This window comes from Astatotilapia calliptera, chromosome 12 (genome assembly GCF_900246225.1).
Source record: "Astatotilapia calliptera chromosome 12, fAstCal1.2, whole genome shotgun sequence".
Lineage (NCBI taxonomy): Eukaryota > Metazoa > Chordata > Actinopteri > Cichliformes > Cichlidae > Astatotilapia > Astatotilapia calliptera.
Window position 1 is genome coordinate 7309801 of NC_039313.1, and position 27020 is coordinate 7336820.

General features: G+C 39.4%; 1 protein-coding gene across 1 annotated transcript in view; it reads left to right on the plus strand.

The window, feature by feature from the left end:
* Positions 1 to 27020, plus strand: part of zmat4a (zinc finger, matrin-type 4a) — a 154750-nt gene that overhangs the window by 42932 nt on the left and 84798 nt on the right. The window contains 1 exon segment of the mRNA XM_026187289.1: positions 13853 to 13942. Coding sequence (XP_026043074.1) covers positions 13853 to 13942 — 90 coding nt within the window.

A 27020-nucleotide genomic window follows, 5' to 3' on the forward strand; every position in this document is an offset into this window, starting at 1 on the left:
AGTAATGGAAGGAAAAGTATAAATCCTCAAAGTGATTGTGGAAATGCTTCAAGTTATTTCTTCATGAAGTCGCTCTGTGAGAACAGTGAGGAATTTTGATTAATGATCAGACTGGGAAAACAAGGAAGCGCACTGCCTGACAGCACCAACTATGCTTCAGCCTTAGTGTCCATATTTTCCTCATCCAAAGGATTAAAGATTTTTATTCCGCTCACACTGATTTCTCTGATCTATCTGGGACTATGAACATGTTCGACATTCAGCTATACTATCCATTAAACATCAAGAAAGTTTTAAAAAATGGTAGTTTTTCCAAGTACAGTAGTCTCACATATATCTCTAAACCCAAGAGATAATGGTAGAAGAAGCTATTTGTGTGAGGTGATGGTGCTAACCACTGTACCACTTGTTAGCAACAAGGTCAATTTAAGTATCATATAGAAGGATGGGGTCCTTTGTATCGTTTTAGAAGTACACTGAAGAACCTGTACATATACACGGAACTGAGGAGCTTCTTCGTTTTAGTTTTAGTCTGGACTGTGAACACTATTTTCCTCACAGCTGTGTCTGAAATTAAAGGAAGCCAATTATGTTTGGCAGCTACAGTTTTTCTATTTATTTATTTTTTAGGTTAATGTGTTGCAGCAGTTGAACCACTCTGTGCATTTTGCTGTTTTGAAGAAAACTTTCTTTCATTCTCTGTTTAAGCCCTCTGTGGTGTTTCCGAGTAAACACACTGTAATCCCTCCACAAAACCCTGCATGGACCCAGTGTTTTGATGTAAACAAAATGATTCATGAATTTTTGCCTGTGTGAGTGTGGCCTGCAGTGTTGTTCCCCACAGCGAAAGGGTTTGTATTAGACCTGAGGGGTCCAGCAGCAGTCAGAAACCCTCTGCCTAAATAATCCAGGGGATGGCTACCAGGTACGTAACACAACTCAGTTCAGAGTGTCCTAAGACCTGTGTCACAACATTTTCGTCTGATTTGCTATAATTAGAAGGGCCCAGTGAGGCAAGCACACAGCCACTGGTCTAGTGCAAGTCATGAAACACTCAAGGTTACATTTGGGTAAAAGCTTCCAAACATGACCTGAGAGGCAACGAGGGTTGTTGTTGTTGTTAACCAAGTTATGTAACAGGTGTCGACAGGAGGCACTGAGTGCTGTGATGATGCTGCAATAATGGTGCAGGCTGGTCCTTTTAGGCAAGGAATGGGCAAGTTCTTGAAGTTGGAATAGAAATACTCTACAACGTTATATTTTTGGAAGTTATAAAAGCTCTTCTTATTTGAGAGCAAAATGACAAAAATGGAACAATGATGTGGAAAAAGTTGAGGTGCTTCAGCTGTCAAGATTTTTACCCATCATGCCGAGGTGTTTCATTTGTCCCAAATTTGTTTTATAGGAAAAAACAAGCCCAAACATGCAGAAAGAGTCATGAAAAATTATTTTCAGCCACTGGAAAAACAAGGAGCCCTGCAACAGATGGTGCAGTCCCCACAGAGTCCCCGTCTCAGCTTCACAGAGTCAGTCTGGGATTACATAAAGAGACAGCAGACAGTCAGAAACCCTAAATCCACATATGAGCTGTGGCAAGTTCTCCAGTCTCTCTTGAAAACTGCTTTGAGGAGAAACAATGAAACAATAAATCAAACTAGTCAAGCATCCTTGCTTTACAATCAGTGCAGTTTTGGTAAAACTATATGAAGCTATATAGGGATTTCGAACAGATATCAAATGTGATCTGCTCATTGAATGGTTTTTATCAGTTATCAGTCCCATGCATATCAGCAGTAGGTGGCTTTCTTTGCTCATAAAGCAAAAGTGTTTTTATCTTCAAAAACCTCTGGTTGCAAGGTAAAAAGTGGTATGCTCTTCTGCTGCTCTACCTCCTGGTTGAGCTTTGCGCTATGGCTTTGAATACTCTGGCGGAGTAGAAAAGCACCATATAAGAATCAGCCCGTTTAACATTTAAATGAAATAAATATTTGATCCCAAAGGAAAATTTACTTAATACTTGTAGAAACCTTGTTGGCAACCACAGCGGTAAGACAATAATTGTAGTTTTTTACTAGGGTTTCATATATCTGAGGAGGGATTTTGGCCCACATCTCTTTAGAGAAACTCTCTAAATCCTTTAGGTTTCCTGGCTGCTGCTTTGCAACTCAAGGTTTTAGCTTCTTCCTGGACGTCTGGAGCCTGGCTTAATTGATAAAGATAGTCCTGACTGATTGGTTGGTTGGTTGGTTGCAATTTGTCTGCAACGTGGGCACACAGTAAATCTGCAGAAGCCAGAATTTGAGATTAAATATTTATTTCACAATCATATACAAATGATTTTGTTCATAATTTAATATGTTTTTTCTGGAAACTACCATAAATATTATAGACTGTTAATTTTTGTCAACAGGGGATCAAATATTTTCTTCACTCTATTTATTTTCTGTTCAATCATCCAATTTGTCTCAGTATCTTATGACAAATGACACACTTTGATTAGGGACTAGTGACCAGGACAGAAATATTGTAATTGTAATTGTTATCTTGCCCTTATCTTCTCCTGTGAAGGACAAGCAACAGGACAGGACTAAATGCTTGATGTACTATAATAACCCTACTTTAAAAATGTGAGATTCATCATATTTTCTCCTGACAATCTGCCCTGGTGAGTTAGCTGCTTTGCAGTCTACATGGTGCACTACTGCAGCTGACTGTGTCAGATTTATAACAGCTACAACTAACCTGAAAGAAATGATAATTATACTGCAGTGGTTCTGCTGAGGGACCAACAATGCCACAATTTTTGGTCTAAGGAATTAGACAAATGGGATGTTTTGGCAGCTAATGCTCCGTAAACACCCAGGGATGAGAATGCTGTCAACCTAATTTATCTTGTGGATGAAATGAAAAAACTAACTCTCCAGGTATGACTTAAAATGAAAGGAGCTAAATCACATTACTAAAACTTTTATAGTGAAAATTCTTAAGTAAAAGCATCATTTGTTGGCAACGTGTCAACTAACACACTGTACTAATGTATTAATGGAAGGACGTGTGATGGAGACAGCCATTGGTTGTTGGTATAAATATATGTAAACTGGACTAAAGCACTCAATTTATGTCAGACGTGATCTGAATTTGTACACCTCACCATAGGACTGATTTATAGTTCCCTGCATCTCGTACAGAATTACTGTTAGTTTATAGGGAACAAAAAACAACATTCTGTTTATTGGTGTTCACTTAAAATAGTGTTAAAATAAGCAGAATTTAAACCTGCTTTTGACTTTTGCCTCTATCCCCTTTCTGGCTGTCATTTTTTCACAACAACATTAACAGCCCAGAGAAAAAAATATGCAGCCATCTGTGGTCCTGAAGCAGAGGGGTAATCGATATTTTCAGACAATTCTCTCCCTTCAACCACACGTTCTTCTGACCAGCGTATTCTCTACAGTTGCTGCAGACAAGTCAATGGCAATTAAGACATCTCTTTCTTTGCTGTTGAAAAATGGCACAGTGAGCAGCCAAAAACCACATTGTACAATTCATTTAAATTCCCTCTCCTTCCTTTCTGCCCTACACATACATATTCAATAAGGTCAATTTCATTTGTAAAAACAAGGCAAATTGCAAATCTTTTGCAAATCTCATAAACCCATATGTTATTCAGAGTAGAACATAGAGAACATATCAGATCCTTACACTGAGACATTTTACATTATAATGATAAAAAGATTTGAATTTGATGACAGTAAGGCATCTCAAAAAAGTTGGGATGGATCAAAATTTGAAAAATGTCCATTTAAACGTGATTTCCATGTTCTGTTGTTAATAAGTTGCATTTATCAGATGAACAAAGCATTTCATTTGACTTGTGTTTACAGTTTAAACAGCACCTCAACTTTTTTGGAATTGGGGTTTAACAAGAGTCTATGCAATCATGTCCGACGCAATTAAGATTTAAACTGTCTTGAATGACAGCCATGGTGTTTCATGACTGTTATTCTTTTTTAAGGAAAGGTCTTTATTTTCATTGCATTACATACTGAGTAATCTATATTTCCACCAATGAGTTGCCCAGTACAGCCACAACCTTCTAAACAGTTAGCAGGGTGCAATATCAGGTTCAGCTGCTAAGCTAGAACACACCCTTGATATAACAGAAGAATGTAGCCACAGTGACCATCACCCATTGATGCCATTTTGAAGCCTTGAGTGGAATTTTTTTGCTGATTGCAAAACTAAGGCAATGAATGGATCTGACCGTGAGTGATGCTGCATGCTCATTGGGTACCAGTGTGTTGGACAAAAGGTTAGATCATGTTGATTAATATCGTGTTGTATCCAATAAGACTTGAAACTAATGACTATTATTAAAAATATAAAGCACGTGTTTACTGAGCTCACAGATCAAGCGAACCAACGGCCATCTTCTCCTAGTCCTTTTTACAGCCAGATTTCTTTGTGCAGCCATGAGAGTCGACTCCTGCTGGTCATTTGAAAGAATGCAAATGGACTCGGTGTAAAAACATCCATTTTCTTCTACATTACGACTTCTCTCACTTAATTTATGGTCCCACAAATGTGTCTCTCTGTGTACACAGTTTTGTTCACATAGTGAGCGGAGAAGGGTCTTCACCTAAAATGTGTTGCCTTGCAGCCTTCTTCTTCAGTCACGTTTCTCACTCACTATGTGTTAATTTACCTCTCTGCACTGAATCATACTTGTTATTAATCTCTGTCTCTCTTCCACAGCATGTGTTTATCCTGTTTCCTTCTCTCTCCCCAACCGGTCACAGCAGATGGCCGCCCCTCCCTGAGCCTGGTTCTGCTGGAGGTTTCTTCCTGTTAAAAGGGAGTTTTTCCTTCCCACTGTCATCAAAGTGCTTGCTCATAGGGCGTCATATGATTGTTGGGGTTTCTCTGAATCTATTATTGTACGATCTACTGAACAATATAAAGCACTTTGAGGTGACTTGTTGTGATTCGGCGCTGTATAAATAAAATTGAATTGAATTGAATTAAAATCCTAAGTGTGCTGATTGGTGGACAAGCAGACTGGAATAGGGAAGGGAGCAACAGCACAGTTCTCTGGGAAAACCACCAAAAAAAATTGAAAGACAAAAAAACAGAGTATGAAACACACAGACAGTGACTGCAGTGGACTCGTCAGTGTTTTTAAGATTTTTTTTCACTTTAGCTCTCTCTCTGTTATAACTTTGCTGTTCTCTGTGGCTGGCTGATAGATTAACAGCAGCACAATCAATCAGTGGCCCGTTTGCACCACATACTTTGTACACTTCCTCAATACTGAAGAAGTTACAAGGATCAGTTTTTACATATTAAAAAAAAACAGGGCGAGAATGTTTGGGATTATCAGTTCTTTTAACTTCACAATGCCCAAAGGACAGGGATGGCTCACTGATCAGCTCACTGATGTGGTGGTAATGCAATATGGATTTTTTTCTCATCCCTGTTTATGTCAGATGTGCACTCAGCCACCCTGTCATAAAAGGATCTCCCACTGAGGTTTAGTTATTTTTATATCCTGAGTTTGAATCTGTGGAATGGAAGAAAATGTATATATTTTCCTTAAATTTTCTACTTCAGTCTAGTTTTAAAACTATGCCTAAAAGCAAACAGCAAGTCATTTTTAAATAAATTTCAGAATAAAACAAAATAAATTAACCACAGGCAGCCTTTTGGTGAGCTTTTTTTTTGCTGGTCAACTTGTGACTGACAAGTCATTGGGCAATCAGCATCTCCTGGGCAATTTTTGTTTCCCTTATAATGGCCATAAATTGTAAATTTGGGCTCAGTGTTTTATTTGTTATGACCCATAAACTCATAAAGAGTTTTTACTGAGGTCTATAAGAAGAGGAGCCAAGTGCTATTTTCCCATAGACTTTTATGCAATTGGAAATGTTTGTTCAACCACAGCAGTCGCCCTCTGGTGGTCATTAAATATATTGCAATTTAAAGGGCCTTTCAATTTGACTTCACTTTTCAGACCCGGAAGATGTCCACGTAGTTACGGTGTCCATCAGATTTTGGGACACCTCTTTTAAAACCACAAATGTTGTGCTGCAAGAAAAAGTCTCCATCATCAAATTAAAAAAATAATAATTGAGGTGGATCCTCCAGAGATCAGGAATCTCTCTTTAAAATTGATGGCCCTCTATTATGTAAGAGGTAGTCAGATATTTCAGCATGGACTGAAGTGGTGAGCCAGTGAACAGTATCCTCCCTAAAGCTGCACTGCCAGCATTGATAAAACTGCTTCAATGTGGCGTGGTCAAATGCTGATGTCGACCTACAGAGATTCTTTTTTTTTTTCAGTGATATCCATGTTTGCTTTGTGTGTAGGTCCAATTCATCATAACTGACAGGGTCCCAGACTTCCCTACCCTGTACCAAGTTTACAGTCACCTGCAGGTGATAGCACACATTGCTGACAATACACAGAAAACACAGCATTCCCACGGGCACTGTGTCTTAAAGAAGTACTTTTTTTTTTTTTCACTGCCTTAGTCAACATTTCCCTGCCTTCCCTTCTGGTAATTTGTTAGGGCTACATAGTGACTTCTTATCTGCAGGCCTCCACATTTTTTTTCTTAATTTTTGAATCAGCTTTTGGCTGCTTCATCACCTAAAGAGATTGCTCTGCACATCAGCAGCCACGTTGATGATGAAAGAACGGGTAGGGTTTGGCCATCTAAGCCAGAAAAAAGTAATTTTGCTTCAACCACAATAGCCAGTGCCATGGCTACCGATATCAAAGGGAATTAGAACACTGTAATGATCATAATCCAGTCACGCAAATTCAACAGCATACATCTTGCACACTCTCATTTAGAGTGTCTCTTCTTAAGACTTTAGCATGTGTGCACTGTGTTCAAATCCCTGCTTATTCTCTACTTGTTCTGCAGTTCTGAAGGATGCATGCAACAGTGCTGTGCAGGTTTAACATTTGGTAAAGTACAGTGGGAGGAGGCTACATGGGTCCTCCTGGCACAAACAAGAGCCAGGATGAAAACTCCCACATAAATGACATCAGCTTTTCAAATATACACTTTAATTAAATTTTCAAGAGAGAGTGGAAAATTGCTCTTAAGATGCTTTCAACAACTTTTTGCCGCAAGCATTAGAAATATTTTTTAAATAACTTAACAGAAAGTAAAATAAACAAGTTGTTCATTTGAGTTCTCATATGAAGCACTGGAATGTCTCTTTTGTGGATTCTTGGAACAGCTGTGCTTCCTGATAGTGGATTCTCTGATTGTGGCTATTGGTGCATGACAGTTTTTTGTAATTAACTGATTTTCCTGAGTAAACATGCTGACAATGTGAATGAGAAACAGAAGGTAAAGATACAAAAGCCTAATCGTGTTTTTTTTTTCTTGGTTTATGAGAAGTGATTTCCTCTCAAACATGAGAAGAATGATGAGGTTTCACAGCTGTCCTGTGGGAATTCCACATTGATCCGTGCTCATCTGACAAACACAGGCACACTGGAATGCCTCAAATGATGCTCCACCACAACCTTTTCGATTCAACACCTTGGCTCTGTTATGCGTTTTACTACCTTCATGGGAAGGATCACTGGATATCAATGCAAAGTTCTCACTTTTATTAATATGATGAAACATTTCTATCCTGATAGGAGTGGCCTTTTCTAGGATTACAATGCCCCTGTCCATTGGGCACAACATCTCACTGAATTGTTTGATGAGTGTAAAATGATGTGAATCATATGTTGTGGCCTTCACAGTCATTGCATCTCATTGTGATCGAACAACTGTCGGACATTTTAGACTAGCATGTTAGACGGCTCTCTCTACCACCTTCTTCAAAACACCAACTAAAGTAAATGTTTTGATAGAGTGATCTTCTATCCCTCCCATTTACATTTGTTGTTTTATTTTGGTGCATATATATGCACTCACCTCACAGGAAATTGAATTTAAACTCTAGTTGATTGTCTTGCTGCTGTGCCCTCAGTGTGGAATAGGATTTCTCCCATAATCAGCATTCATTATTACATGGCCTGCCCAGGCCCGTAGCTGAATGTGAGACAGCTACATGTGGCCACGGCACCAAACGCAGGATTTTAACAAAACAAAGTCTGCATAAAAAACATTTAAAGTCAACCTAGCATTTTTCGATTCAGCTTTATTCTCAGATCTGTGATTTTTAATTTGCAGTGGGTAGTGTTTTCCAGACTTTTCCCAGTCTTACAGCCTGGGAACAGGTTAGGTTATGTGCTTTTCCTCCCTCATCACTCTCTGAAGATGCCACATTCCTCTGTGGTGCTGCTTCCATACCAGACGATACTGCAGCGCTGCTCTCAGTGGAGCTGCCTCAGAAAGACCAGAAAATGCTGTGGCTCACTCTACATTTCTACAGGCACCAGAGATTGTACAGGCGTTGTTGGACAATCCTCACCTATTGGTGTGTGTGGACCATATAAAGTCCTCTATGATGATCATGAAGAAGAATTTAAACTTCCTGCCCTGCTCATCTGGGATTGCATTAGTCTCTCCTTGTCCTCATCAAAGCCACAATCAGCTCCTTGATCTGTTTGATATTTAGGTTAAGATTGTTGTCCCAGCACTATCATCTGTGTTAGATAATTTATCTCCAAAAAGGAGAGCAAAAAGGAAGATTGGTTTTGTAAGATGTGATTGATCTATCTATCGTACCAATGCTAGCTAGCACAAATTTAGTGTTTTGTACACTTTGCCAGTTTTTATTTACATTTTTCTTCCTCGGTATATATTTATTGAAGTCTTGGTAGCTGGGGATCGGGAGTCCGCCAGGGCCTCAGCTCCTGGCAGCCGCCCGGCACACAATGCACCCGACCCCTATGATGCCTCCTGCAGGCGTTGGGCCTGCAGGAAGATGGGCCCATGTCCTTTTTTCAGGCTGTGCCCCACCGGGCCCCATGAACTAAGGCCCGGCCACCAGATGCTCACCCTCAGACACCCTCCACGGGACTGGCTCCAGGGCAAGGCCCTGGTAACCTTATTCCGGGCAGGGTGAACTGTCCCCTAGGTGTTCTTCTTATAAGGGTCTTCTGAATTGCTCTTGGTTCAGGCATGTGACATGGATGCCTCCTCGGCGTATCCTGGGTGAGGTGTTCCAGGCAGATGATCTGATATCCTCATGTCGGTGTTGTTCCCGCACGATCTGGTATCCTCGTGTTGGTGTTGTTCCAGGATCAACATTGCAAGTGACCAATCAGAATGTTGTGATGTCATACTTTTGCGACTTCGGGAAAAACCGGCGTAAAAAAAAAAACTGTACTTAAGCTGCGAGAAACCGCCTCTGTCCGCCGATCAACGGACCCTGACCCTAACCCTAACCCTTTAATAAACAGTAAGCAGAATTGATATTGTCCTTGCAACATTGGAATTTCATAAATGCACGAATGGCTTGGCGTGCAAAAGAATAACGTCACAACAATGTGATTGGTCACTTGCAATGTTGAACCTGGAACAACATTTTCATGATGATCTGGGAACAACACCAACACGAGGATATCAGATCATCCGTTGTTCCCACATCATCATAATAAATGTTGTACCAGGTTCAACATTGCAAGTGACCAATCACATTGTTGTGACGTCCCCCTTTTGTGCCTTTGAAAAATACCGCCTTAAAAAAATCTACTTCACTTGCGACAAGAGAAACCGCTTCTGTCCGCCGATCCAGGAACTTGAATTCTTTGCATTTCAGGATACTTTCCTTTAACAAACGGTAAGCATTATACATATTGTCCTTACAGAGGCGGTTTCTCTTCTCGCAAGTGAAATAGATTTTTTGAAGGCGTTTGTTTTTTTTGAGGTCGCGGATGACGTCAGCAGAAGGTGATTGGTCACTTGCAATGTTGAACCTGGAACAACATTATTTATAATGACGAGGGAACAACACAAACACGAGGATATCAGATCGTCCGTTCCGGGCATGTCTCACCGGGGGGAGGCCCTGGGGCAGACCTGGGACATGCTGGAAAGATTGTATCTCTCGACTGGCCTGGGAACACCTCGGTATTCCCCCGGATAAGCTGGAGGACATGGCTGGGGAGAGGGAGGTCTGGGCTTCTCTGCTTAGGCTGCTTCCCCTGCAACCCAGCCCCAGATAAACGGAAAAAGATGGATGAATGGACAATATATATTTAGATTATTCTTTACATGTTTTTTATGAAATAGTGAATGGCCAAATTCATTTTTTGAGATTTTTGTACAACGTGTAACAAGAAAGAAGAAATTCGACACATAAGTCAAAGAACCAAAAGAAGAAAGAAAGAAAAATAATCTTGTCACATTTTAAAGCCTTTATTGTGAAAGCAACACATTTTGTGTGGTGTACCAACTTTTATGCAGTGTCATGTGAGACTCTTTTGGCATACAGATCAAAAATATATCTTCACACATCATCAAACTGCTTGAACAAAACCACACTGCCTGGTTCTGCCAAAGAATAAATCATTTTATTTTAGCCAGTTTATCGGTAAGTTTGGGAAAAAATTTGAATTTCAAATAGTCAAATTTCCGTCCTTCTTTCAGTTTGAAACATTCCCTTGTTGCTCTAAAGAGTAAAACATCATGCACAGATCAAGACCAGAGTTTTATATAACACTAGAATGCTTTGTTTGTATTTATTTGAGCTAAAAGTTGAAAATTCTTTTTTTCATGCAGATATAATATAAAACGTACGTGATCAAACCGGCTCAGATTTTAATGATAAGTGCGGAGTGAATATTCATGAGCCCTTCCTGCTTTTCAAGCTCTGTTTGTTTTCTTTTTAAAGAAGCAGCAGAGCTCATGTTGCTGTGTCTCTGCCAGGAGACCAGACAGGCAAGACAGATATATTCACGCAGGCTTGCTCTCCCCACGCTGCCCAGGCAGGATGAGTTTGCCCTTGTAAAGAAATGCATACACATGGATGTCTCTGATACCCCTGTCCGCTGGAGTAAGGCATCAGGCCCTGTTAACGCTGCTACTATACATGCTTCACTAGACTTATTTTGTAGCTATCACTCCTCTGTGGCATTCTTTAAAAAGAAAAATTGCAGTATCCAAGGATGTTTTCCTTCACCTCCTACTTCCTCCTCCTACCTTGTGTCATTCCCCTTGACTTCTAAAGCATTACATCCTTAAGCAGAGTCATTTTCAGATGAACTAATCTGCCCTCCCAAATCCCGTCTTTCTCCTGTCATGGCTGTGCTATCAGATCCTGGGGGATTGATGGGCTGCCGGTAAGAAGACTCCTGCTTCAACCTCAGTAAACCGAGCACTAGTTATCAATTCAGTCCAGTATCAGGGATCGGAAGAGTGCACCTCATTTGACGGCCTTCACCTATTTTTAATGGGTCCTCTAACCTAAGCCAGTAATTTGAAACAAGAGGGAGAACTAAAGGGTAGAAGAGTTGTTCTGAAAGTTTTTCTTTTTTGTTTGAACAACATCATTTTTTTTTTCAAATAAGCTCCAGCAAATACTGATGTAAAATTTAGTATTTTGGTCTAGACAGCCCTAAAATGTGATGTCCACATATGTGGAGGCCAGGTCCTAGGAGGTTAATGCAATATCTCTCAGGCTTTTCCTGTAAAAGCATATTTTAAAAGCAAACTGCCTTGTTAGAAACACAGGAACTTAACAGGGCAGTTTTTCAACATGATATTTATCATCTGTACAAGCACAGGCTTTATAAATGGCAGATCAAAAATATATAAGGAAAGTTTATATTGCAGTTTTAAATAGGTCAGTAGCAGTGGTTCAGGCATGAACAGGGTGTCTCTTAGTACCGTGGCAGAGAAGATATGTTGCAGGGGCATCCGATGTTCCAAATATATCTTCTGTTCCCGACACTCTGTGTCCCAATAGGCCTCACAATAACTTGGGATCTCTGATCACTGATGGAACAATAACATTCTTACCATTCTCAGGTGAAACATAATTTCTCCTGTAACAGAGTTGGATGTCAAAGTTTTGTATATATATAGTATTTGTTGATAAGGGAACAGTCGGTTCTCATAGTCAACTTGTTGGAGACCAGAGCAACTTGGACAAGGTTTTCAGTGATTATTACCAAGTGGTTTGCCTGGATTGACAAAGCAAGAGTCTCCTTCATCCAGATCAAGAACATTTGGGCATCCAGAAAGATGACCCTGACTACCAAGATCCAACTGTTCAACTCCAAAATGAAGTACTGCTGTACAGGGCTGAAAGCTGGAAGACAAATAAAACCTCAAAATGCAAAATCCAGAAATTCCTCAACAGCTGTCTCAGAACAACCCGTTCTCACTCCCAAAGCGTAACATTTTACGCTAGGTGACAAATCGTCAACATATTACGTTTTCGGCTACCCACCACGTTCCTAAATGACGACCTCGGAAAAAAGAGGAAATATGAGAACCGTCTGGACTCCATCTACACATGTTCGCTCTTTTTCTTCAAATCGCTTAGAAACACGCTATTTAACATCATTATAGTCCTGGTTAAGATCAGGAATAAGGTTATGGTCAGGGCTAGGGATAAGGTTAGGTTTAGGGCTGGAATACAGGGCTGGAACGTCTATTACAGCGGGAACGTCATTGCACTGGATTCCAACCATAACCCGCTGCGTACCATAAGAACGCCGAAGGTCTCCTTTTGCGTTCCTCAGGAACGCCGCGGGATGTGACAAAACGTCGACATGTTACACCTCGGGAGTGAGAACGGGCTGCTCAGAAAGTTTCTTCACATTCGAAGGCCAGATACAATCAGTAACATCAAACTAGGGGAAAGAACCTGTCAACTCCCAGTAGGGGAAGAAATGAGGAAGAGAAGATGGTGCTAGGTAGGGTACACTTTGCGCAAACCGCCAACCAACATCACCAGGCAGGTTCTCAGGTGGAACCCCAAGGCAAAAAAGCAAAAGCGGGGCTACCCAAGAAACACCTGGCGACAAGACTTCGTGGCAAAATCAAAAATGATGGGCTTACACCTGGAACCATCTAGAAAGAATGGCCCAGGACAGAAAACTCTACCTTTGGCGGCCCATACCCTGGGAGGGGTGACAGGCAGTAGTAGTAGTTGCCTGAAGCGGAGAAATCTCTATGGTTTCATCCTTACCCCTTTCGTATTGCCATTTCATTGTGAAAATGTCTTTTTCTTGTTTCTGCAGTGTTATCAACGGTTTGTAGCCTTGAAATATTTGCAATTAATAGGACATTTACTAAGCCTCTGTGTTATTTTGCACTCAAATTACCATCTTGCTGCAACTACTTGAACATTTATGTAGACGTTTCTGAATTTCTGTTTCAAATGTACGAATTTCTGACTGGACTCTGAATATAAGTTGTTAATGTAAATTTCTCTGTAAGCAGACAACTGCAGATTTGTGATTTTCAGGGATTTATCATAGTTAATCGCTGTGCTGTCATAGATTGCATGTAATTGTCAATTTGTTCAATGATAAGCTGATAGCAAGTTGACTCCATTGTATTCTCATTTTATTGCGATCTTGACACACCTATGTATTGAGGCCTGACGACAGCAATTGATTGCAAGTCTTTGTAGGCAACAAGATCACAAGTTTGTTGCAAAAGATTGCAATAATTTGTTCGTGTAATGGTCTCCAACCACTGTGTGACTGTCTGGGACAAAGCCTGGGACAATGGGATTTAGCCTTCTTTTTATTCTGATCCACACATTTGGGTGATGTTTTTAAACTCAACCAAATACATGTATTTTGTCTTGTTGTTTACTGTTGAATTTATATGCATGTATTTATTTGACAAGAATATATTTGATGTATATGCCTATTTACATTTTAGATTTGAGTCATTTCCTCTTTTTTCTCTTGCAGAGTCGGAAACATGCCAACAAAGTGCGACTGTATTACATGCTACATCCTGTGGATGGAGGTTGCCCTGCCAAGAAGCTCAGATCAGACAATGTGAGTCCTGTGTGAATTCTCTTCATCCTGCTGTGTGTTTGCCCACAGCCTTGGTAATCACCGAGAAACACACACACACACACCTCAGCCCCAGTCCACCCCTGCTGGTCTCATATGGAAACCTTTAATGGATTTTTCACAACAACAGCCGTGAGACTCGCTGGCCCCTTGTGCTTCAGAATAGGTGACTGATAAACAGCGTTGCCACATTTTTAGACCAATGAACAATGCGATTGTGATGGCACTGCTGGCGATGCCAGAGGACGTCAACCTTGCATCAAACACAAAGGCGCATTGTTTGGTGTCCGGCCCTCACAGCCATTACTGTCATGTAAATTTGAAGCATGCGATGTGTCTGACAGACACAATTATGTGTGACTTTTGTTCCTCTTTTTCTGCACTGAGGAAGGGTGAAAACACGCTTCTAACATCCTCTTTGCAGCTCTGCCAGCACACAGATAAGCATCACAGTGTGGAAATTTCATGGTGGGTGCTGATATTTGATGTAAGCGTCATGGTGAAAGGTGCATTTCCAATCCAAGTCAAGTTTACAGTTGGAGTGTGGTGGTGAAAGACTTGAATGTAGAAGTGGACAGACTTTGATGAAGAGACAGGGAGAGGTCTGTGCTTTGATTACTGAGAGTTTGCCAGCTATCAGTAAAGAAATCTGGGTTTCTGAACCAGATAAGGACATGTCAAGGGATGCTATTGCATTCGCTTGCTGCCTCAGCTTGTCATCTAATCCTGCTGCTCTTGTTCTTTCTCCTCTTGTATCCATCTACACGGGTTGGGAAGATGTCACACGCCTCCATTCTCTGTGTTCTCTAGTTTTGGATAAGTTCCTTTCCTCTACCTTCCAAGCATTCCTTTCCTGTTTCCTTTGTTTTCTCTTATTTTACTTTCCTATGTTTTTTTTTATTCATTCCTCTTCTACTTGAATTTCTTGACCCTATCTCCTTTTTGGTCCTAGTCTATGTTTTTCTACTTTTTTGTTTCTCTTCCACTGATTTCTTTCCTTTGTGTTTCTCACTTACTTATTACTGTTTTTGGTTTTGATGCATTTCTTATTTCATACTCCTTCCTTGCTTCCTTTTTAACCTTCTTTCTTTCCCTTCCTGTGTTGCTATTTTTACATTAGATATTTTCTCTTCTTGCTTTATAAGTTTTTTTCTCCTCTGTTCTTTTCATTCTTTACCCAAAACTTTTATTCCCCTCTTTTTTTGCCTTTACTTTTCCTGTCATCTGTTTTCTTTTATTTAATTCTCAGATCATTTTCTTTCCTCTCTTCATTTCCTCTGCACTCGTTTTGGGCTTCATTTTCTGGTCCACTTTTCATTTTCCCTCTCTCTTTCTCTTTTCTCTTTTCTCATTATCTCTGTTTCTTGTTTCTTATTTATCTTTGTTTAATATGTATTTTCCTCTTTGATCTTTTGCTTTATCATTTGTTCCTTCTTTCCCTCCAACAAATGTCACTATATTCAGAGTTTTGTTTATAATAGATTTTCTTCTCTTTCCTGTTTCCTTTCCTTTCCGTACTTGCAGACACCATTACCTCTTATACCTTTAGTGTAGTTTTCTCCCCCCCTCCCTTCCATCACAGTATAACTTTTTATGTGATTTTTATGTGATGATGTGATAAGAACATTGTACACTCTGACAAGCAGAAATGTGTGTTACCCATTAGCATAGTTCAGTCATGACTACTATAGACAAAAGGAAACTCTTACTTTCATATGCGGTATGATTGTTTTAGGTTCTCTTCATTTTTAAATGGACGTATTGAAAACGGTAGATAAAAGCGTCATCAGAACAGAACAGACTACCAATAACAACAGACATGACTCTGCTTAAAGTTATCAACTGAGCCATCAGCTGATATGGGCTGGAAGTCAGACTAATGGGATAATGGGCAACCACGCTAAATATAAAGAGTATGAATCAGGTGGAACCTGATAGTCACCCTGTTTGCTGCCTGAGTCAACTGGCTTCTTGTCCAGTTCCAACTCTGACAGTTTTCTCTTTTCTTGGGAACCTGACTGGCTTTCAAGATGACACCCAACAAGAAAGCAAGGCTTTCCATGTTGTGGAGAAGTATTGTAGTCCAACTTTGACTTTTTTTTTTATCCTGCTAGACTTCCTCGTACCATTGTGTTCCTCAGCTGCCTGTGTCATTGTTCTCATCGCTGCCCAGTTCCTCAGCCTCAAAGTGGCCCAGAGTCAGGCAACACCATGCCTAAACTGGAGTCAGCTGATGTCCTCTCTTAGAGCTCAAACCAATATCAGAGTCATTTCTTGAAGTAAACCCCCTGGATCCAGAGAAGCATTTATGGACCTGCAGTCCAAATATCAAAGCTGTTAGAATTTTGTGTGTAGCTGTCAGAGTTTGTGTCTGTATTGCAATGGCTTTGTCACCACCCACAGCCAGAAGATGGCTTCTACATGGACCTTGTTGTATTACTACAACATCCTTCCATTCTGTAGCATTAACATGGAGGGGGAGTTCAAATCAGAGGAGCTTGACAAGTTTTTCTGCTGAGCTGACATTGCAGGCTGCTTCATATGAGGGAAGTTTGTGGTATGTAGTGATGTGTCGGTCGCAAACGAAACAGCTCTTAGAGCCGACTCTTTGAAGTGAACGACGCCAGCCGTGGGTGTTTTTTTTTTTTTTCTTTCTCTCAGCTTCTCTCTCGCATTTTTTTCCGCTTCACTCGCACGCGAGCCTTGTGCTTGCTCTGGGAAGAGGGGGGAGGGGCGGTAGTTACACTCGCAGTAGCACAGGAACAGAGCGAGAGGGAAATAGAGAGAAAGAGAGCCAGGAACAACAATGTCACATTAGAAAGGTATAGTAATCATCCACAACTATTTTCAGTTGGGGATGATAAAGGATTCAGAAAGTTAATTCATGCAGGCCCATATGACAGAGAATCTTCCTTTTATTTTCATATTTTAATTTATATTTAATTGTGTTGTGGTTTGCAGTGTTTTGTGTTGTTTCACTTTAAATTTGTTTAACCCTTTACAGCCGATCGGAGCGGGCACGCTCTGTTTTGCGTAACTATTTTTAAATCCCGGTAGCTCTGCAACCAAGTAAGCTAGCGCAATAATTTTTTTTGCATATGAAACTGGAGGAGTTGTACTTACATCTTATGCCATCAGCTTGTCCTAGGTCACAGTTTCCTTCCACATATAGCTTTGCAAAAACTGCATAAAAATCACTTGCAGCAACAAAAACATGATATTCCAGAAACAGGCTTCGCCGATCCATCAGCTGTTCATAACACTTCCTACGTCCATCAGCGTGAACTATCACATGACCGCATGACCTGCCCGAAACCGGAAGTGACGTCATTTTGCAGAAATGTAGTTTTTTACGATCGGGGCCTTATGAGCTTGTGTTTTACTTGTTATGTGTTTTAAAAAGTTATGTTTGACTTTATGACTTTCTGTGTCGTTTCTGGATGCTTAAGACTCATATTGCACTGCTGGAAATAGTTTATTTTGATGCATATGCTGTTATTTTGCAAATTTGCACTATAATATTTATTTTCGTTTTTCCTGCAGTATATAAAAATTGGTGTATTTCAAAAATAAAACTATGAAGACACTCAAAATAAATTTCCTGTGGTGGGAAACTAGTTTGTGTAACTTTTTTGTATTTACAGTTTTGAGGGATAAGCCTCTTAAATTTCTCTAACTAGAAATATATGTTAAAAAAACAAAAACGATTTTCAATTTTTTTGTAGTTTATTGCACTTTTTTGCAATTTATGTAATTACTATGCACCTAATGCAGACATATTATTAAAGTTTGGGCTATAATGGTTGTATTGATGTATAGCAACTTGAAATGCTCCCAAAAATGGCTCCACAGCATGTAAAAATATAATATAAGCTCTGGCGAACTTGGTTCTATGGTAGGTCTTAAAGGGTTAAAAGGAAAAAGCTGAAAATTTAAATAGTTAAAAGGTGAAATGTAAACAGGTGTTTTTTTTATTATATGATTTATTTATTACATTTTATGTGGAGTGAATAAATAAAAGTATATTTACGGTGGCCCCTAGAGACAAAGCACATACAAACTCCAAAACACGTACAAAACACAACAGAAGTGCTCCAGGATGCTAGGCGCAGTGTTGAGCTTTTGTTACCTAGTGGCTACATAGGCCAGGAAGTACCAACAACCAGATTTGGTATGTGGTAGTAACAGGTAAATTAACATTTTTTTAAATTATTTGACTATATATGAGTGCTTGTGTATAAATACACAAACAATACACATATGCTTTCAATTGTGTAATTTAAGTGATGTAGGTAGCTCTGTTTTGGAAGTTCAGTTAACGCTAGAAATGTGCTTTGGAGTTTGTACGTGATTTGTCTCTAGGGGCCACCGCATATATTTATATATATAAATAAAACCACATTTTTTTTAAAGTAATTCCTTTTGTGCATAATTTTATATTGTTGTTAATAATAAATTAATTAAAGCAACAAAACAACCTGAAGAGCCGGTTGGGAGCCAAGCCGAAAGAGCCAGTTCTCTAAAAAGAGCCGGAATTCCCATCACTAGTGGTATGTGTGATCACACATGTGATGCAACTTATAGTAGGTGAGGTCTGGTGCTGGTGTGGTATGGAAGAGTAAGAGTCAGGATGAAGACAAGTAAAGGAGAGATGAGGCTTTGTTCAGTCTTCATATACACAGATATGTCCATATATGTAGCTTGCTATCGCCAGTGTGTGAATGGGTGAATGACTGAATGTAGTGTAAAGCGCTTTGGGGTCCTTAAGGACTAGAAAAGCGCTATACAAATGCAGGCAGGCCATATAAAATGAACGATAAGAAAATGAAATATCGCGATAGAATATGGGTAAAATGCGCATGCGCAGTGCCTTTGTTTTCATACGCACATGGCAGAAAAAGCATGGCGGCAATGAGAAGGGCGAAAGCGGATCGTTGAATGAAACGGATGAAAATGCTGCAACTTCAGTGGTGTGGAACTGGTTTAGCTTTCGTCCGTCAGATACACAACAAAGCACTGTTTTTGGTAGAGCATGCTAGCGGGCCGTCGTTATTACCGTGTTTTTTGGAAAATACAGCACACTGAATTCTGGTTGTGTTTACTGACTTCGAAACGATTTTATGTCGTACACGGCATTCGAAAATCTGTCAAATATTTTAGTACGACTTTGCTAAGCTACGAAGCCGCACCGCTTGATGGATTGTCGGAGCATTACGGGTATTGTAGGCACGAGTCTTGTGGAGTGATACGTACTGTGCTTCAACATAATATTACCGTATTGCGTGTGTATAACCTCTTTTTAAGTTTTGTGGATATTGTACATAGTTATGCTGAGGATATATTGGCCAATTTCCACTGGAAATGCCTTTTGGTTAAACTGTCAGCAAGGAATTTGCATTTGCACCGTAAAATTTTTATATAACTTTAATGCACATAAAAAACAGCTGCTTGTTTAAGGGAAAAATACATTGATGGTTTTTTTTTTGCACTAATAAAGTTGTAGAGTTGTAAAGTATTTTGTTTAGTGTCAATTATATCATTATATCGTTATCGCAAAATTTCAAATGTATATCGTGATAAGTATTTTTGGTCATATCGCCCTGAAGACATTCTTTTGATTGAGAAGAGAAAAAAAATATTATATATATATATATTTGTAAACTGGGTGAACAGAGTTGAGTTTTTAGGGGCTTCATTGATGCCTGCAGAGGAACAGAAAAGTTTCTGCCTACCTTTGATTAAATTCAAAGTTCTGAAGATGCTTCACTGTGCTTGTGTGTGTTGCTCGGTTCCAAATAGAAAAGTAACATTTCACATTTATTTTTTGTTACTACAGTTGTACAGTAAAAACAAAAATGATTAGGCATCAATCAAATTTGAATTCATAGTACAGTAGGTTACATTCCAGGTGGCACCCACTGCTGACAGTGATTTTATTGCTTGTAACGAGATGCCATCCACAGGGAAAGCACCATCAAACCTGTCTATAGAGACAGGCTCCCTCCCCATCGGCATTTTACGGATCAACTAATAGGCACATGGACCTCTGTAGAGGGGACAGAAGGATCTCTAGTTCATGTGGTTTGATGCAGAATCCTTTCATTAGTCTAGAATGAGAGCCAAGGGACCCATTTGGACCTGACAGAACAACTCCTCTGAGCCTTCCTGCGATTCAAATTAAATCAACCTCCGGGTTAATGTCTGCTCCAGGAGGGAGAGCTCCTGTTTTACTGTTAGAGAGCGATGGGGATGATGGGGAGTGAAGGGTTCACTCATTTCTGCAGCAAATTCTCAGCCTTGCTTTGATAGTTTACTTTCTGCACCCTCTTGTCTCATCACTAATACTGTATGTTTGGACCAATGTTTGCACCACATTCATTAAATTTTGAAATCACATGAGAGAAGAGGGCTTTGTAGTCAAATGACTTTCTAAAATAGATCTGAAATATTCTTTGTTAAACTTGTTTCTACAGAAATAATTTCAGTCACAAAGGGTTTTGCTTCCCTTTTGGAGCATATTGGTCTTTTGATCATCGTGTTCTCAATATGTATGTATGTATGTATGTATGCAATATGTATTTGGTTCTGGGTATCCCTTGATGTAAAAGTAGAGACTACTGACTGATACTTTAAATACCTGTATTCTTTACCAGTCATCTGAGCAAACCAAATTTGAAAATTACACTGTTATTATTACAGTGATTAGAAAGATAGTGTATAACTATAACATATTTTATTTTAGTGTATCCTCAAAAGGTTCAAGACACAAGCCTGTCTATAGGCATGTGCCATCTATCTTTACAGTTCCTTGAAATTTATTCAATATCTTCAGTGGCAGTATTTCGGATGTCTGAAGCCTAAGATTAAAACGATTTTTTCTTTTAGTATGTGTGCATGGCAGTTGCATGATTTTAAAGACTTGTGGTGCAGATAAATTAGGGCAGAATCTGAGGTTTAATAAAACAAGTCAACCAAACAACCAAAATAGATGGTCTGATCCATAAAATGTACTCCTCTTTTTGTACATACAAAATACAAAATAAATAATTCACTAGATTTAATTCCTGACACTTGACATACATTTTGGGGTACACACTGGGCTGGACAGGGAGAAGGAAAGATTAAGCTCTACAGTCACCTGTTTATTCATTTAAAATTTAAACTTTTTTAAAAATGGAGCCACTGGACAATTTGAACACTCTACCTGTCATCTTAGGTTAGAACTACAGGCTTTAAGGCTGTTACATTGATTTGTGTTTTTTGTTGTTATGGAACACTGACTGCATTGTAAAATGCAAATTTACAGTTTTGCATGTGCGTTACTTTATTCTGTTGTTGTTTTTATTCTCTTAAAGCAAGGCACATTTGCTAACTTTCAGTGGTGTTGATCTCCCAAAGGGTGATTCACTCCTGGACCTTTCAGCTAGCATTAGAACTTTCATTGGTCCATTAAAAGCTATCTGAAAATGTCTCATAAGAGTAGTCTCTTCACGGTTTGCTGTAGTTACACAGCATCGCCAAAATTATTTTACATTTTTCAAGCAAATCTACACCAACTTTTTTGTGTATTTTTTTTAAGCTGGTTGAAAAAATCTATGACCAAACCAGGACTAGCTTCACACATTGCTTCATCTTTGCTTTTTTAAATGTCACAGTAAATCTGTGTTTGGTCTGTAGTCTGACCTTAGGCCCTTGGTAAAAGGGCACATTGCCTTGATGGGAAAGGCTCCACTTAAACTACACAGATGTGATGCGACCAGGCTGTGCTTATAAGGTGGCACTATCTAAAAATACACTCGCCAGCACAGCCTCCAGAGACTGTGGGAGTGCGTACGGCCTGGCGTGACCCGATGTCTGGACCCGGTTGAGCTGATGGCATCTGACAACTGTACACGCTCCTGGTCATGCTAGTCCCGGTGATAACCTGCTCTCATGTAAAGGAGGAGGGGGTGTCAGTCAATGCTTGCTTTGTGGATGGAGATTGTAAAATGGCATGTTTGGGATTGTGGCTTCATTTGTTCAGATTTTTTGTACCAGTCAGATTAGTTTTGCGATCACTGACGTTTTACTCTGTTAAAGCCAGACAGACTCTCATAAATAAGATTAAATTGTTTATTAAAAGAAACGTTGAAAACCTGTGAAACTGCAAAGCAGTTATTGATGCTACAGTTTTATCAGGCAGACGTGAGTTCAGCACCCATAGTTTGACTCTACTGCATTTTCATTTCTGTGTTGGCTGGTTAGTCAGCCTTCTGTTCTGACATTTAAACAGAACAGTATGAAGAAAAATTAGGATTCAGATAGCCCTATGAGATCTGCACATTCAGCTCTGATAATGCTTTGATATCGCAAAAATATTTTCCTTGAGCCAGCAAGGCTTTCAGTCGATAACAGGATTGGAAATGCCTGTGTTGTACAAGTACAGAAGGTTGAGCGGTATAAATTAATATATAAAATGTACATTTGATAGACTATTTTACTGCAAGCTAGACATTTGTTGACTGCTGATTTTCACATTCGCATCATTATTTTACATGACTTTTTAATGGTAATCAAATTCATCTTTTTTATCAATAACTGGAAAAATGCTTAATTTATCGTTTTTTCCACATCATAGCACTGTGTCTATTAATTCTGTTTCAAGAAGAGAACCTCCAGCAGAACAGTGCTTAAGGAGAGGCAGACATCTGGTTGACCTGTGAATATCTGTTCACTTTTAAAAGTGAAGACAGTTTTACAGCTAAGTTTAGAAATAGGTTTTGCTACAGTTAGTATTTACCGCAGTGGTCAAATCCAGTAGTCGAGTACCAGAAAACAGATGTTGTCTTTGCTTTCCTTTCTTAGGTGGTCATGATTCTGCGGGTTAATGAATAGAATAGAATTCAACTTTATTGTCATTGCACATGCACAGGTACAGGGCAACGAAATGCAGTTTGCATCCATCCAGAAGTGCTTTAGTGATATAGATATATTACAATATATATTAGCAATAATATAGATATGTAAGTATATTACAGAAATGGGTCTATTATGTTATAATGTACACGGTATGAGGTATGTTGTGAATATTCTATAACTATAAGTATGTACAGGCTGTAGTGAGTACAAGCTATGAACAGGCTATGAACAGGATATAAATATGAAAAACTATACAGAATATGAAATAAATAACTTTACAGAATCTGAGATATACAGTTATACAGAAATGGGAACTATGCAAGTTGTAAACAGTTGTAGGATTAAAAATTATCGAATGTACAGAATGATTATTTACACAGAGCTATACAGTAGTGCAGTTAAGATAAGTGAGATATAATTCCTAGAGAGGCTATATAAAGTGCTAGTGGTTGTGAGTGGTGGTTCAGTCCATGTTATTATTGTGTGTTTGAGGGTACGGTTGTCCATTGTGGGTGTGTGTATGTTCAGTCCATGAGTTAACGTGGGTCAGATGTCAGGAGGCAGAGTTCAGGAGTCTGACGGCTGTGGGGAATAAGCTGTTCCGGTACCTGTTGGTCTTAGTCCGGTGGCTCCTGTGGCGCCTCCCAGAGGGCAGGAGGGTGAAGAGTCCATGTGATGGGTGACTGGGGTCTTTGATGATTTTCCCAGCCCTTTTCAGACACCGCTTCCTGTAGATGTCTTTTATGGCAGGAAGTGGTGCTCCGGCGATGCGCTGGGCAGTTTTCACGACCCTCTGCAACGCCTTCCGGTCCGAGGCAGAGCAGTTCCCGTACCAGACTGTTATACAGTTGGTCAAGATGCTCTCGATGGTGCAACGATAGAAGTTCACCAGGATGTCTGAGGACAGGTGGTTCTTCCTCAGAGTCCTCAAGAAGAAGAGGGGCTGGTGAGCCTTCTTGACCAGCTTGGAGCAGTGATGAAATGAAATGCTGACCCTGAACTCTCTAGCCATTATGTCAATATTTGAACTTCTATCCATCCATACATCTGTTTTTTAAAACCACTTATCCAGTTAAGACCAGTTTTGAATCACCAATAAACATCACAAGCTTGTCTTTGGAATATGGAAGGAAGTAGCCAGAGAGTTCACAAAAGCACAGAAATACAGAACATACAGTACTGACTTCATACAGAAATGCCCCAGCCAGCTGGTGGATTCAAACCCGCAGCCTCCTTTCTGTGAAGCACCACCACTACTGCATTACTGTGCCAGTCACTCGTCCATCTATTTAAATTTAATTTAAGGAATAAATGTGGTTCCACTGCTAGTAACATGTAAGCATCTTGATGTTGGATGAAACCACTCTCGCAGAAATGCAGCATGAGGTGCCACTATTTCTCAGGATGTTATATGAAAGCTTTGCTCTTGACACCCGATAATAGGACAAATTCACTATGTTCTTCCCATATCAATATGAACATAGTCATCATATAACAACTACACAGGAGAAAACATTTTTCCACAATACCTCAGGGATGGCTACATATTGTTGTGTTGATGTGTTTGCCATGCCTCATGGTGCCACTTCTTAACACCAGGGTAGGTTTCATTTATGCCTATTAAAGGCTGTTAAAATAAAGCCACTAATGTTTATGCTGTACCACTAATGCATAGGCAATACTGTTTTTATCCAGTTCCACATTTTGAAGCAATACACAGTGATCAAGAGAAGAAATAATGCAATAAACAAACCCACTCTCTATATATGTTGTACTGGAAAAAATGTAGCTAATTCTCATTCTCACAGAAGGCTGACGGAAAACAAAACAAACAAAAAAACTTTTAATTCTGCTCTGATGTGAAAAACTGTTTTCTCTATTTTTCTGGTTGTTAGCATTTTTGTGTGCCTACAATGCTAACAGCACTATGATGTCAGCTAAATGCTAATTTTAGCGCGCTAACTTAAATTTTATGACCCTGGCTTGTTGGTTTTTAGCAAGCTTTGTGCTAACTAACTAAAAATAGCTAAACAGCAGTAAGCACAAAATACTGGCCACTCCTCGAAGGTTCACCAGTGTGCAAAGTTTTCATCCAGTGTGGCTAATGGTTCTCACCGTGGTTTACTGGCATCCCAAAGTTCTGGAACCCTTTCTAGGATGATATATGTCAATGATTTTGTTTCTAAACAACCCTTAAGTTTCTGTAGATTATGGCATGATGTGTTGCGTTTTGAGATATTTTAACCTACTTCATGTTGCCAGACAGGGTCTATGAAAATGATTTCTTGATTCATCGGGTCTGGCAGTAATCAGGCCTGGGTGTGAAACTCAGCTTTCAGCTTTCAATATGGTTAATTCATGATTTAACAAGGGGGAGGGATAACGTTTTCATACAGGGCCAGGTTGATTTGTATAGCTTGTTTCCCTTAATATACAAAAGCTTAATTTAAAAACTGCATTTTGTATATAATTGTCTTATCTTTGTCTAATAATAACATTTATTTTTATGATCAGAAACATAAGAGTGGAGAATGTGGAAAAAATGAGAAATCAGAAAAGGGACCAATTCTGCATAAATAATGCACTGTAATAATTAAACTACTGTAGACTAAAAATGGCTGTACCTTGAACAAAGTATGTACCCATGGATATAAAAATGTGTTTCACAGTCTGGTGGACTGACAGGCACACTTACAACCATTCCGTTCCATAAAATTTCCACCACTTTACTTTGTCAAACACAGCCAATATTCATTATACACATTCATGTGCGCAGAGTTTTGCAATTGGTTGGACGGTTCTGGTGTAAGCCTGCCAGTTTATTCAACTGCCAGTTTCCATTAAATCAGGCCTCAAGCATTCCCACCATATCCTGGTGGGTAGATGGAGCAGTCACACTGGAGATGGCACAGGTGTCCAGCGTTGCCTTGACTGAACAAGAAGTGACTGCAGTCTTATGCTTCATTGCCTTGACCTCTCCTTGGGCAATGTGCAGCAGATTGCACTCTTGCACACATTTCTAATAGTGTATACATACACTACATCAGCTGCATGGCGAGGAAGCACCAGGGACAGAAAAAAAGGCCTCTGGAGGTTTAAGTTCATAGTGGGATCACATGGACAATAGCAGAACTCCATTCTGCTAATTTGTTGCAGCTTAAAAAAAATAAGATGGCATATGTACAGCATGTAGTTTATTAAAATAAGTAGGTATCAATGCAGAAACAGAATTGTAAAAATAATAAAAGTTACATTCTAGTCAAGAGCCAAGAACTTATTTGTGTTAATGAGCAGCTGAAATGTAAAATGTATTAGAACGCACAGCATAACATGAGAAAAGCATAAGAATAATTAAAGTATTTCAGACCGTGCATTAGAAATCTGCTTCACATGCCAATAATACAAGAGCATAATGTTCTTATTTGCATATTTTGATTAGTACATATTCACCTTAGCTAAACAGCAGGTGGAGCACCACTTGCACAGAATATATTATTTATTGTCTGTAATGTTTGCTTCCAAGTATTTGAAATAAATACCAGGTTGCTCCTAAATGTCAGTCACTACTTAATGTAAAGTTATGCTATTATGAATAAGAGGAGCAGATATCATAATTTGAAAACATTCTCTCATAATATAAAAAAAAAAGCTGAAAAGAGAAATGTTAAAAAGAACTATGATCCGAATTAGAGAACATTTCAGGATGCCTCTCAGTGTTGCTGCTAATCTGGCAGCTTGTGCAGAAATCGTCAGTTGTCTCACCAACTCTGTAAATCTGTCAATAATAACTTTGCAAGATGGTGAGTTGGTGGTTCCTGATGGCAGCTAAAGAGGTAACCCATCACAGTGGAAGATAGGAAACGTCATCAAGCATGCTGGACTTCCTGTACAGTTGCATGGCAAGTTATCAGAAGCTCCTTCATTGATCTTCCCCTTCCATGAGCTTCAAATCAAGCTTGTTTATATTTTAAGACTATTTTTTTCTGCTGCAGTTAGTTTTCTCTAAATTGAGTCACTCCAATCCACAATGTTAGTAATAAAGATGATGGTGACCTCATGTTTTGTTTTGCTTCTGATTCTGAGTCACCACTGTGCTTTTATTTTATTACTACTGTGATGTGGAAACACAAAGCTTCATACAGTTATGAAGAAAATCAAGATT